The sequence below is a fragment of the Nothobranchius furzeri genome, chromosome 12 (assembly GCF_043380555.1).
Source record: "Nothobranchius furzeri strain GRZ-AD chromosome 12, NfurGRZ-RIMD1, whole genome shotgun sequence".
NCBI classification, from domain to species: domain Eukaryota; kingdom Metazoa; phylum Chordata; class Actinopteri; order Cyprinodontiformes; family Nothobranchiidae; genus Nothobranchius; species Nothobranchius furzeri.
In genome coordinates, this window is record NC_091752.1 from 25037345 (window position 1) to 25051043 (window position 13699).

Sequence of the window (13699 nt, forward strand, 5' to 3'; positions counted from 1 at the left end):
AAGCTGTGTGAAAGCAAACAGCTGAAATGAGGTTTCTCAGCAGGGTGGCTGGGCTCCCCCAGTAGAGATAGGGTGAGAAGCTCGGTCATCCAGGGGGGGCTCGGCGTAGATCCGCTGCTCCTCCACATCCAGAGAAGCCAGTTGAGGTGGCTCGGGCATCTGATTAAGATGCCTCCTGGCCACCTCCCAGGTGAGGTTTTTCAGGCATGTTCAACCGGGAAGAGACCTAAAGGTAGACCCAGGACACACTGGAGGGACTATGTCTCTCAGTTGGCGGGAACGCCTTGGGATCCTCCCGGAGGAGCTAGGCCAAGTGGCCAGGGAGAGGGAAGTCTGGGCTGCTGCCCCCACGACCCGACTCTGGATATGCAGCTGTTTGAAGGCCTGTGCTACCATTTTCCTTTGAAAAGAACTATAAATAATAAATCATCTGAGGTTTAATTGAGTCAAATGTTAGGAACACATGAGAAAATTAAGATGCTAAAATAATGAGAACTCCTAAAGATGCCATTTTAATTATATTTATTAATGTGAAAAACCGCATTAGGCACCACTCTAACTACTCAAACACATCATTAACCATGAAAACATGTAGAAAATGCATTTGAACAGAGAAAATCCCTGAAGATCCAGATCCTGAAGCAGGAGTTACCGGGAAGACTCATGCACTTAGAGTTTCGACACGTGCACGCTCCGGTGGCTGGAAAAACAAAAACAACAGTTCACACACATCTGATAAAAGCACACACATTCCTATAGATCTACAACCAGCTATTAGCCTGAAACTGGAAAAAATACTCTAGCCTGCTCATGGAGAAAGACGACCACAAGTGTATTTTGTCACACACACACACACACACACACGCGCGTGCGTGTGTGTGTGTGTGTGTGTGTGTGTGTGTGTACCGTGACACGCAGGCTCTGCAGCTCCTCACAGAGTGTGTTTCTCTCCTGCATCAGCTGGTTCTGTTTGGCCAGAAGCTCACACACCTGCTGCGCGCTGCTCTGACAGTGACGATCCAACTGCTGCAGCCTGCAACACACACACACACACATGCACACAGGGACTGAAAGTGTGTAAGAACAACAAGCCCTCCTGGCTGATATAAAACCAAATGTTGTAAATATTGAAACAGAAGTGGATCCACAAAGAGCTTCTATCACCGGACTTTGTGTTGACAAACACTCCGCGCTGTTTACCTGAGTTTTATGACAGTGTTTTATTCTGAGAGCTGAGAAGGATGAAAAACAGGAAAATGAGCCAGATGTTACTGATTCGTGTTCAGTCTTCACTAACAGACATTAAAGATGTGGTCAAAAACAACATTTCTGTTTGAGGCAGCGTTCTCCTTGGCAGGGGGTAGGCCGGCGTTAGGTTTATTTTTCTTCTAAATGCAGCTTTCAATAGTTAGTGCTCTGAGAACCTTTTAGGTTAAGCTTCAAACAGCTTTCTGAACTTTTAAGATGGTTTCTGATTGATCGTCATTAGAAAATTAATGACAACTTATTGAAATGCTTTGACTTTTAAAACCTTTACCCATCTTAATATTTGAACAATAATAGTAAATTTGGAAACAAATAATTTAGTTTTCATTGCAAAAAAAATAAAAAGCCCTCTCTGCATCTTGGTAGGTGGTAGAAATTGTTTTTTTTCCTGTAGCCAATACTGATGCCGATGGGTAGGAGACATGGTCAGCCGATGGCCAATATGCGCCGCCGTTTTTTATGAGCCGATTTTCATGGCCGATATCTCGACTTTCCACCTTTTTTCATGCTAAAATGTCACTAATAACATCAGTTGATGCATAACGTTTCTGAAGCTGAATCTCGTAATTGTTAAAAATTCATTTTGTGCACTGCTCAGTGTTAAAGTCAGAGACCTAAATAAAGTTATTTATTATGTAGATGTTATTAGTGAACGTGACATACATTTAAATTAATAGAAGACAAATACAAGGTTAATGAATGTTTGAATGCATAGACAGAATTAGAATGTTTCTGCTTTTATTTTTGGACTGTTGTGGATGAAGTCTGAGGATGAGAAAGTTGTTGAAATGTGTTAGAACTACGTTCTGATCATCCCTCTGAGCTAGACAATGCACTCTTTCACTGAGGGATTAGCCGGTGCGTACACGTGTCTCACCCATTCATCTATCCACTTGATCGCCCTTTCTCCCTCCTCCTGGAAAGCAGCAGTGGACACACACACACACACTCTGAAAATGAGACAGGGGACGTCCTCTTCACTGGATTCCACCAACCACCCGTTATTTTACCTCTATGCAGTAAGTAAAACCATTTCAGAGAAAACGCTGCACAAATGTAGTTTTTATATATGTTTCATATATGTATCATTCTAAAGTACATATATTGTGATTTTTGCTGCTATTGCACAGCTTCATTTCAGAGGAATTGAGTTTTAGATCTATCGAATGAATGTTTAAACAGCAAACCTACATTTTGTTTCATCGTGGTTTCAGAATGTTTGATTAAAACACAAACAGAAGTCGTTATGATGAAAAGAGGACAAACAAAGCTGCATTCCATCTTTTAGTTCTTTTTAAAACACAGAAAGGTTTTATTTACCTGCAACGTTCCGTTTGCGGCTGCAAATGAAACGTTGCAGGTAAATAAAACCTTTCGGTGTTTTAAAAAGAACTAAAAGATGGAATTAGAATTTCAACACAGCAAGAACACATCAAAGATAAACAAAGCTGCAGTTTTTCAGTTTCTTCCACTCATGAGATTAAGAAGGAGATATAGTTGTCGTCGTCTTCCTCCGCTTATCCGGGTCCGGGGGCAGCATCCCAACTAGGGAGCTCTAGACCGTCCTCTTCCCGGCCACCTCCACCAGCTCCTCCGGCAGGACCCCAAGGCGTTCCCGGACCAGATTGGAGATGTAACCTCTCCAACGTGTCCTGGGTCGACCCGGGGCCTCCTGCCAGCAGGACATGCCCGAAACACCTTCCCAGGGAGGCGTCCAGGAGGCATCCTGACCAGACGCCCGAGCCAACTCAACTGACTCCTTTCGATCCGGAGGAGCAGCGGTTCTACTCCGAGTCCGTCCTGAATGTCCGAGCTCCTCACCCTATCTCTAAGGCTGAGCCCGGCCACCCTACGGAGGAAACTCATTTCGGCCACTTGTATTCGCGAATCTCGTTCTTTCGGTCATTACCCAAAGCTCATGACCATAGATGAGGATTGGGATGTAGATCGACCGATAAATCGAGAGCCTGGCTTTCTGGCTCAGCTCCCTCTTCACCACGGCAGATCGGCTCAGCGTTCGCATCACTGCAGACGCTGAATCAATCCACCTGTCGATCTCTCGATCCCTCCTACCCTCACTCGTGAACAAGACCCCGAGATACTTAAACTCCTCCCCTTGAGGTAGGACCTCTCCCCCGACCCGGAGTTGGCAAGCCACCCTTTTCCGGTCGAGAACCATGGTCTCAGATTTGGAGGTGCTGATCCTCATCCCAGCCGCTTCACACTCGGCCGTGAACCTACCCAGCTAGAGCTGAAGGTCAGAGCTGGATGAAGCTAGGAGGACCACATCATCTGCAAAAAGCAGAGACGAGATTCTCCTGCCACCAAACTCAACACACTCCACACCACGGCTGCGCCTAGAAATTCTGTCCATAAAAGTGATGAACAGAACCGGTGACAAAGGGCAGCCCTGGCGGAGTCCAACCCTCACCGGGAACAGGTCCGACTTACTACCGGCTATGCGGACCAAACTCACGCTCCTCTGGTAAAGGGACTGAATGGCCCTTAACAGAAAGCCACCCACCCCATACTCCTGGAGCGTCCCCCACAGGGTGCCCCTGGGGACACGGTCATAAGCCTTCTCCAAATCCACAAAACACATGTGGATTGGTTGGGCAAACTTCCATGCCCCCTACATCACCCTTGCAAGGGTATGGAGCTGGTCCACAGTTCCACGGCCAGGACGAAAACCACATTGCTCCTCCTCAATCTGAGATTCAACGATTGGTCGGACCCTCCTCTCCAGTACCTTGGAGTAGACCTTTCCAGGGAGGTGGAGGAGTGTGATCCCCCTAGAGTTGGAACACACCCTCAGGTCACCCTTCTTAAGGATGGGGACCACAATCCCGGTCTGCCACTCCACAGGAACTGCACCCGATGGCCACGCAATGTTGCAGAGACGTGTCAACCATGACAGCCCTACAACATCCATAGCCTTGAGATACCCAGGACGAATCTCATCCACCCCCGGGGCTCCGCCGCTGTGTAGTTGTTTGACTACCTCAGCAACTTCTGCCCCCGGGATTGGACAGTCAATCCCCAGGTCTCCCGGCTCTAGTTCCTCCTCGGAATGTGCGTAGGTGGGATTGAGGAGCTCCTCAAAGTATTCCTTCCACCGTCCGACTATAGCCCCAGTTGACGTCAGCAGCTCCCCAGTGTGCAGTGTGAGTGAGTTGCTGCCTTCCTCTCGTGAGGCGCCGGAAAATTTGCCAGAACCTCTTTGGAGCCGATCGATAGTCTTTCTCCATGGCCTCACCAAACTCCTCCCACGCCCGAGATTTTGCCTCGGCAACTGCCACTGCTGCACCTCACTTGGCTATCCGGTACCTGTCTGCTGCCTCTGGAGATCCACAGACCAGCCACGCCCTGTAGGCCTCTTTCTTCAGCCTGACAGCTCCCCGAACCTCTGGTGTCCACCACCGGGTACGGGGGTTGCCACCACGACTTGCACCGGCCACCTTGCGACCACAGCTAGCAACAGCCGCCTCAACAATCGCACAGTGGAACAAGGCCCACTCGGAGTCAATGTCCCCCACTGCTCTCGGGACGCGGTCAAAGCTCTGACGGAGGTGGGAGTTGAAGACCGTCTTGACAGGTTCCTCTGCCAGGCGTTCCCAGCAGACCCTCACTATGCGTTTGGGTCTGCCAGGTCTACGCGGCATCTTCCCCTGCCATCTGATCCATCTCACCATCAGGTGGTGATCAGTTGACAGCTCCGCTCCTCCCTTCACTCGGGTGTCCAAAACATACGGCCGCAGGTCAGATGATACAGCTACAAAGTCTATCATCGACCTGCAACCTAGGCTGCCCTGGTACCAAGTGTACCGATGTGCATCCTTATGTTCAAACATGGTGTTCGTTATGGCCAAACTGTGGCTTGCACAGAAGTCCAATAACGAAACACCACTCCAGTTCAGATCAGGCGGGCCGTTCCTCCCAATCACACCCCTCCAGATCAAGCTTTCATTGCCCACGTGAGCATTGAAGTCCCCTAGCAGGACAATGGAGTCCCCTGATGGAGCACTATCTAGCACTCGTCCCAGGGACTCCAAAAAGGGTGGGTACTCTGAACTGATATTTGGCCCATAAGCACAAACAACAGTCAGGACCCATTCCCCCAACCCGAAGGCGCAGGGAAGCTACCCTCTAGTCCCCCGGGGTAAACCCAAACACACAGGCAGAGAGTCTTGGGGCTAACAAAAAGCCAATCCTAGCCCTCCGCCTCTCACCCGGAGCAACTCCAGCAAAGGAGAATGTCCAACCCCTCTCAAGGACTTGGGTTCCAGAGCCAATGCTATGTGTCGAGGTGAGTCCAACTATATCTAGCCGGTACCGCTCAACCTCTGCCACAAGCTCCTGCTCCTTCCCCGCCAGCAAGGTGACATTCCATGTCCCAAAAACTAGTTTCCTTGTCCGGAGATCTGACCGCCAAGGCTCCCGCTTCAGTCTGCCACCATCAGAAGGAAATATCAGATCTGAGAAAAGCCTCTGATCTTTAGAAGGAGCTTCTTGGTTTGACTAAATCAGCCAAAGAAAAGGGAAAAACATCTTTATGTATTCATAAAGAGGCATTTTTCTATTTGTCACTGTTTCAACAGGTTTAATGAATAATGACAACGATTGGTGGGATACAGTGGAGGATGGTGATGAGGGTTGGGGTTCAGGGCAGACAGATAGGGGTAGCTGGGGGGCAGACAGGTGTCCCTGCCCTGCCGGTCATGTTGGCAGTGGCGGGCCTGCCTGTGTGTGTGTATGTGTGTGTGTATGTGTGTGTGTGTGTGTGACAGACGGAGGAGGCGAACATCCCGACTCTGCTACACAATCTGCTCCCTGCCTTGCCCTCCTCCCTCACACTGTCCTCACTCTGCCCTCAACGCTCTCATTTTCCTCCACCCTCTTCTTCATCTCCATCTCCTCCTTCACCACCATCCCTCCCCCATCACACACTCAGCTCTAACCTACCCATCATCATCTCCTCCATCCCGCCTGAGGGTCCACAGAGAGGTTTATCTCAGACCCGGGGGCTCTGTCCAGTCCTGGAGGCCGAGGGCGATGACTCCCCTCCCCGCCTGGCATTCCCGCTGCCGGCTGCCAAGCTGTCCTCACCAGCCACCCCCTCACTCCTTCCTCCCACTCTGTCTCCCCATCCGACACCATCTCAGCACCACAGCACGACACTGCAAAGCTCACACACACAGAACGTGACTCAGTGTGGCTAACTATGACAAACACACTGCCAGTTAAAGTACAGGAGGCATCCGCCTCACAAAGAGGAGCTCCTACAGGTCCAAGCCTGTTGTTCTGAAGCTGTAAAGGTTTGATGAGGAAAGTGTTGAGAACGTGCCGCCTGAAGGCCCTTAGCTTCGCACCGCTAAACTAACCGGAGTCACACAAAAATGTCAATCCTCATCCAGATACAGTCTCCGATTCTGACACGCAGGGATGCAACAAACGCTTCTGAAACAACAAAAACACAGAGACGCGTGTCTTTGGGAGCAGCTATGACTGGCTGAACGTTAAATCCACACTGGGTTTGTAGCACAAAAATGTTTCCCGGAGACAAGTTTTACACTTTGTTTTCCAGTAGAGATAAATGTGATACTGCAGAGAGGATTTATTCTCAGTCTGTGAAGTTCTTCTTTTGAAGTGAACGACGACTTGCTCGCAGACGACATCCTGCCAAGACAAACAAAATCGGAATCTGCCATCTTCGAGAAGTCACGCTGTGCTTTCATTTTCTGTTTTTGATTTCTAACTGAACATTTGTGACTTTTAAAGGGTCAGTTAACGAGCCAAATAGACTATTTGTAGCTTTTCATTTCTATCGGTGGCATAGTGCAGGAAAATAATCGAGCATCTACCTAGAATGAGGCAACAGCTGCAGCAAATAAACGGTATAAAATACCAGCAGACGCCCGTCACGCGACTGCCTGTAAACCAGTAGCTCGGGTCGCGGCCTGAGCTGTTTAAATCTGCAGCAGGTTGTAAGCTGGAGGTTTATGATGCAGTGACCCTGGTACACATGTGAGCAAACACAGAACATTAGACCAGTAAGTTGCCAACCTCTGGCCTCACACACGCACGCACACACACACTTTAATCCAACCTCCTCACCTCCGTACACTGCCTCCTAGGGGAGAGCAGAGGTGTGTGTTCGTGTGTGATTAGGGTGGTTCTCCTCCCAGAAGCTAAAGCAGCAAATCCAATAACTGGCCTCTATCTACTGGCACACTCATTAATTAGGGCTTAATACAGCTTAATGCTCAGACACTGCCCCACACTAATCCACAGACACACACACACACACACACACACACACACACACACACACACACACACTGCAGGCCTCTGCACACTTCCAGGAACTGAGGGAGCTTGGACGGATTTGCAGTTGAACTGATGATGGATGGATCTGCAGCCGGTGGAGGACGAGGGTTGAGAGTCTGTGAGGTCAGGTGAGGTCCAAAGCAGAGACAAAAGAAACCGAGGGCTCCAGCCGTCACCCCGTCTCCGCCTGCTGCTGGCCTGGCACACAGCTGAGGGATCTGGGTAAGAGGACGAGCTTCCCTGCAGACCTGGTGAAAGGACACCACCTGCTGGACCGCACTGACACAAACACCCACTGACATATTTCCTCCAACTAGCTTGAAGAAACCCTAGTGGCAAACGTGTTTTGTTTTTGTTTTCTCTCCAGCAGACGCAAAAAGGATGTTTTTGCTAGGAGGCACTTTGCAATAATTTCCCCTGACGGCCCAATAATCAAACTCTCACAATCCACACCTCGAACCACCGTGCTCTCTATTGACTGCTGCTACTAAAGAGATTAATTACATCACACAGACACATACCGCTCGATGGCATGTATCAGTCGTAGCCCAGAGCTAGTGTCTGAACTCTGTTGTGTTTGCATATTTATTTACAGGTGGGAGCATATGTCCTGAAGGCATGGTCTAAAGGGAAAGTGCTAACGTCACGGTGGAGAAACGGGAGGCCCGCCAGCAGATACAGAAGCAGCGTTCAGGCCTGTCACTTAGCGAGCCACAGACACTCTTACGCTGAAAAACAAAAATGATTTATTTCTAAGGATTTTATAGTAAAAATCAATTGGAACAATAAAGACTAAAAATCAGTCTATGAAACATTTGACTGAAAGAAGCTTCATTGTGTGTGTGTGTGTGAGTTTGTGTGTGTGTGTGTGTGTGTGTGTGTGTGTGTGTGTGTGTGTGTGTGTGTGTGTGTGTGTGTGTGTGTGTGTGTGAGTGTGTGTGTGTGTGTTTTCAAGGGGGGTGAAGAACACAGGCAGACGTCCTTAGTTTGCCTGGTTACTGAAATACTGCCAGGGGCATGACGGCTGTAGCTGACACACACACACACACACACACACACACACACACACACAACTGCAACACCGTTTCACCCAACCCCAGGCCCGCCATCACCACCCTCACACCCGCGTGCTCCAGCTAACTCTTGGCTGACACACAACTGCGCTCAGTGTGTGCGAGTGTGTGTGTGGTGTGTGTGTGTGTGTGTGTGTGTTTGCCAGAAGGCCATGCCCTGAGTCTTCTTCACCAACCTGTCATGCTGTTGCTCTTGCTAACATGAACATGGCACGAGGACCTGATTGGTCTCGATCAGATCATCATGCGTTACTATTTAATAACACCGCTCATCTACAGATATTTGACTTACTGTACGTTTATGTGCTGTAATCCTTTTTTCCACAATCATTTCAATCATGTAACTTACAATTTCACTAAAATAATGCTGATTTTCTTTTCAGCAGGAGTGGCAAATAAAGTAGGTATAAAACACAGTTTTCTATTTTTAAAGATGACATAACTAAAGTAGCATTTAATCATCCAACTAATAAACCTCTGTTACAAACGATCTGTTTAACAGACCCCATAAGAAGTTTTCCAGCCTCCAGCTGTTCTCCAGCTGTGATGAGCACAGTGTTTTTACTTATTACAGTCTAATGTGCCAGATGTCAGTCGCAGATGAACATAGCAGCTCATCTGCAGCAGGAATTTCCTTTTAATGTCTAACGACTTGTCAAAAAGGGAAATATTATGCATAATTTATTTAGAAGTGATTTAGCTAAAAGATGTCTGGTGGATTGCACATACAGCTCACAAGAAATGCTTTAAAATTATTAATATTATTTCTGTAGTTGAGCAGACTTTATTTTCTTTTACAAATTGGACCCATTGTGATTGAATATCTATATTTAATGTTACTAAACAGTTTTAATATTTTTTATTTGAATTAAATGTCTTTAAATTTTGTCTCAAACATTTCCAGTTGGATTGAAGTTAAAAAGACTTTTATGAACGCATAGAAAGGTTAACCGATCAGAAGATTGACTGTTTTATTGTTTGTGAACTGTTGATTTCACAAACTGTAGCTACAACATTCTGACTAATATTTTTGTCTTCCTCCTCTCAGAAATAAAAAGTACAGTGTTTTACTACGATTTAAGCAAAGAAGAAAATTAAGGGACCCCTCTTCCATTCTAATGCGCAGTGTCTGTAATAAAAGCAAAGCTCTTCATTATTGATCACATAACTGGTTATGTTCTGATTTTAGGTTTAAAACGTCTCCCCTCCCCGACCGAAACAATACAAATAACCTCAGAGATGAAAACTGATAAAAGGTTAAAATCCTTTTGGTTTGTGATGAATATGCATTAAAGCATTCGTGTTTGTCCGGATTTTTATCAGTTGATCATCACTGTAAAACGTGAAAAAAGCCGTGTGAAAATGCTGTTTAAATTTCTGAAACACTGACCTATAAAGCTGAATTTTCCCAGAACTGTAACACGCAGGCTAATTCACGCGAAAAACAGGCGGATCTCACAAGCCTCTAAAAAAAAAACCTCCTACTGCCGCGCCTCATTTCAGTTTTTCATCATTTATGACATTGCCTTCTCTCATTCAGATTTTTTTTACACAAATTGAAACACTCGCTCTGGATTTGCCACTTATAAATCTGTCATTTCGGTCTGAATAAAACACGAAATAAAACACGAGACGTTTTTCCTCACCACCTCAGCTTTTCTCTGAAAACTTTTCATCCTTTTCAGCGTTTCAGACAGCTGACACAAAAGCCAAGCAGCGTGATATTAAATGCTCCTGGCACGTACTTAAATAAACCTGCTTATAGGAAACAATGATGAGAGGAGGCTGTAAACGGCCCTGGATGGGCTCAGACGAGGTGTCAGTGATGCTGCAGGCTGCTAAATCATCTATTTAATGATAAAGTGTGTGTTGCCGTGAGGCCTGCTGACTCCTCTCAAGTCCTGTTTTGGAACATTTGTCTTCCCCACATTAAAGTATTTCTGCTGATGTTACTTCAAGCTTTTTTTTCCCCCCCTCCAAAAAAGAAACGGGTGTTATTGCCCCGGTTTTCAACTTGCATTTGTTTATGAAGTTGCGTTAGTGCCACTGACTCGGGCTAGAGATGTGCTGCTTTGCACGGGTAACGCTCCAGCTTGCGAGCCTCTGGCTACAGCCCGACATCTGAGCTGCAAATCTGTGCGTTTTTATCTGTGTGTGTGACCGAGCTGTAAAGCCACCGTTTGACAAAGCTCTTTCAGCAGGCTGCCCTGCGGTCGCTTCTGGCTGCAGAAGCCAGCTGGGTAATGCGGAGATGGGTGGAAACCATGAAAGGAAAAGGAGAGGATGGCGGAGGACGACTGATCAGCGCCATCCAGAGGTTAAAAAAAATACCATGTTAGAGAAACAAGATCAAAGGTGAAATCAACTGTTTTTATATTCCCCAACGGTTCAGATGTGGATTATTTTACTTTAAAACTTGGAGTTGACCCATTAAAGAAACATTTAGCTTAAAGAAGTTTACTCTCGTGTTGATTTCTGCTGAAAATCTCTTCTGAAATCGCCAGCACTCTGGATCTGGACCAAGCGTTGAGGCTGCTGTTATGTGAAGAATAAGATTACATTTTAAAATGTGTGAAGAAGGAAGCTGTATATGTGAAATCTGTAGGAATGCAGTTGTGAAATGTACTTAAAGGAGGTGACAGGAGCGGTGCTAATATTAGCCGTCTGTGGAGATTTAACATGAAGCGCAACAACGGTGTAAAAGCTGGACCGTGGTCTTTGTCTTTATCTTCACACACACACACACACACACACACACACACACACACACACACACACACACACACACACACACACACACACAAGATGAGAGGAATGAAAGCTGTCCTGCTTTCTTCTGCCCTGCCTCTGCCAACTTAATTTGCAAATGAAAAGTTTTTTGAGGAGCATCCTTTTGCTTCTGGGGCATGGCAGCACATTGTGTGTTCAGGAGGGGGGCAAGAGGGTGAGGGGTACAAACAGCGAGCGTGTGTGTGTGTGTGTGTGTGTGTTGGTGCAGCAGATGAAGCAGCCCTCGCCTGAGGCTCTCTGTCCGCCCGCGGTAGCAGAGAGCCTGTTCTTTCCTCCCCGGCTCGCTGCGACCATTTGTTCCATTAACCAATCTCCTGGAGCCTCTGGTGCAAGCACACATGCACACACAGACAAACACACACACACATCCACAGGCATGCATACCTCAACAACTGCTTGCACAGCTCATGCTACACATGGCCCTCCATCCCTCTGCCATCCTTCGCTCCATCCCTCCCTCTCTCCTCTGCTTTCCTCCAGACGAACGCACCATCTTTCCTGGCAGAGGCCATATGGCCAAGATAAGCCTGTGGATCTACAGACACATCTGCGTATATGTTGCTACTCCGTTTTTAAAATACTGCATCATCTCCACACTATGTACACACACTCGGGTCTGGTGAACTCACTCTGCTTAAAAGTTTGCGTGATGTTCGTCTGCTGTGTGTGTGTGCTTGTGCGTGTGTGTGACCTAAGTGTGTGCATGCGTAGTGATAATTGGTGAAACAGGCTGCGAACAGCTGTGAGGTGAGAAAGGGTTGCGTAGTGTTTAGTACAGAAGGCAGAGGGGAGGAGGAGAAAAGTTAGAGCGCAAGTGAAGAGCAAAAAGAAAGAGAAACACGAAAAAATGGAGAGGAGAGTCAAAAACTGAGAAACTGGAATTCTTAACATTATTTCCCATTTCAAACCCATTTCAACCTGAAAAGAAAACTATCCAGATATTTGCTGATATGAATATTTTGTTGTTTGTCCTAAGATTTAGTCCAACAGCGTATTTTGATTAAATAAAGTTTTAAATCTCACAAAATGTCCTTTTCCAATATTTGTTCATTCAAGAGAATGTTTCTGCTCATGTTTTCCTCACCAGAGCTGTTCCACAAATGTTTTAGTTTTGTTTTAGCGTTTCCGAGGAAATCAGAATTAAAACAGGAAAAGAAACAGAAAACTGGTCACAATTATCTGACCATTCTCAAACAGATGGTTGCTTCTGCTGCAGACCGTCGGTCACAAAAAATCACCTCATCAGATTTTTGGGGATGTTTTTCTTAGTAAATAGATTAGACATATTTTACAGAACTCCCTTTATGGTGTTTATCAACATGTAAAGATATGTTAATAAAAAATACGTGATACTTTGAAGTAGAACAAATGTAAAGAATATCTATTTTAAAAAATGCAAATAAAAGAGTTCACCTAAACTTAAACTACTTGAACTCACAGGCTTTGCATCTTCTCTAACTCTCTGCTGTCCCGCTCCAATTCCCCACCTTCTATTTCTTCTTTCCAAGCAAATAATGAATAAAAGAGAAAAAGAAATGAAAATCAACAACAACACACAAACAGTGAAATTAATAATTAACTGGTGCAGCAAAAACATTGTGTGCTAAAACCCCTGTGTAGTTTGGCAATCAGCTCGCCCATGTAAAAATAAATCAAGCTGATTTTCCAAATGTTTTGTGCGTGGTGCACTGTTGCGGCTCTTCGCAGCACAGATTGCAGGCCGATGGAGAGGCTGTGGGGAGGGGCGGGGCGCTGGATAGTGAACCCACTTACACCAGCTTGTTAACACGTACACCTTAGCCCCCGAGCGGCGCAGCGGGGAGCCCGCTGAGCAATCAGGGCCTTGCAGGGCCCAACTATACATACACCCAATATATAGATTCACACACGTTAGCTAAACCGCTAACACGCATGCTCAAAGTTCAGGCGTGTAAATTACAAACAAGTGACTCCAGGAAAGTTCTGAGACTCACTGAAATTCTTTCCTGCTTGTTGAAATGTAAAGAAGATTTTACGCGGGGTAATCAAAGAACCAGAGAGGAGATCGGAGGAGAAACAAGCAGCAGCAACACATTACAATCCTCTAAGAAGGTGCAATAAGAAACACATGTACGTACAGCTCGCCGTGAAACAAATCAACAAAATCATATGCAAATTACATGTTTTCAAACCAAATAAATGATTCTCAAACAGAAATCGTCCACACAAAGCAGAGATTACATATCCTAAACCACTAAAAAAGT

The 13699-nt window shown here is 46.4% G+C and overlaps 1 protein-coding gene across 1 annotated transcript in view; it reads right to left on the reverse strand.

Annotated features, from left to right (window-relative positions):
- Positions 1–486: 486 nt before the first annotated feature.
- sdccag8 (SHH signaling and ciliogenesis regulator sdccag8) overlaps positions 487–13699 on the reverse strand; it is a 73778-nt gene continuing 60565 nt past the window's right edge. The window contains exons 17-18 of the mRNA XM_054750219.2: positions 907–1033; positions 487–700 (exon numbers count right to left, since the gene is read on the reverse strand). Of these exons, the coding sequence (XP_054606194.2) occupies positions 662–700; positions 907–1033 (166 nt within the window). The 3' untranslated portion in view covers positions 487–661. The remainder of the gene's footprint in view (positions 701–906; positions 1034–13699) is intronic.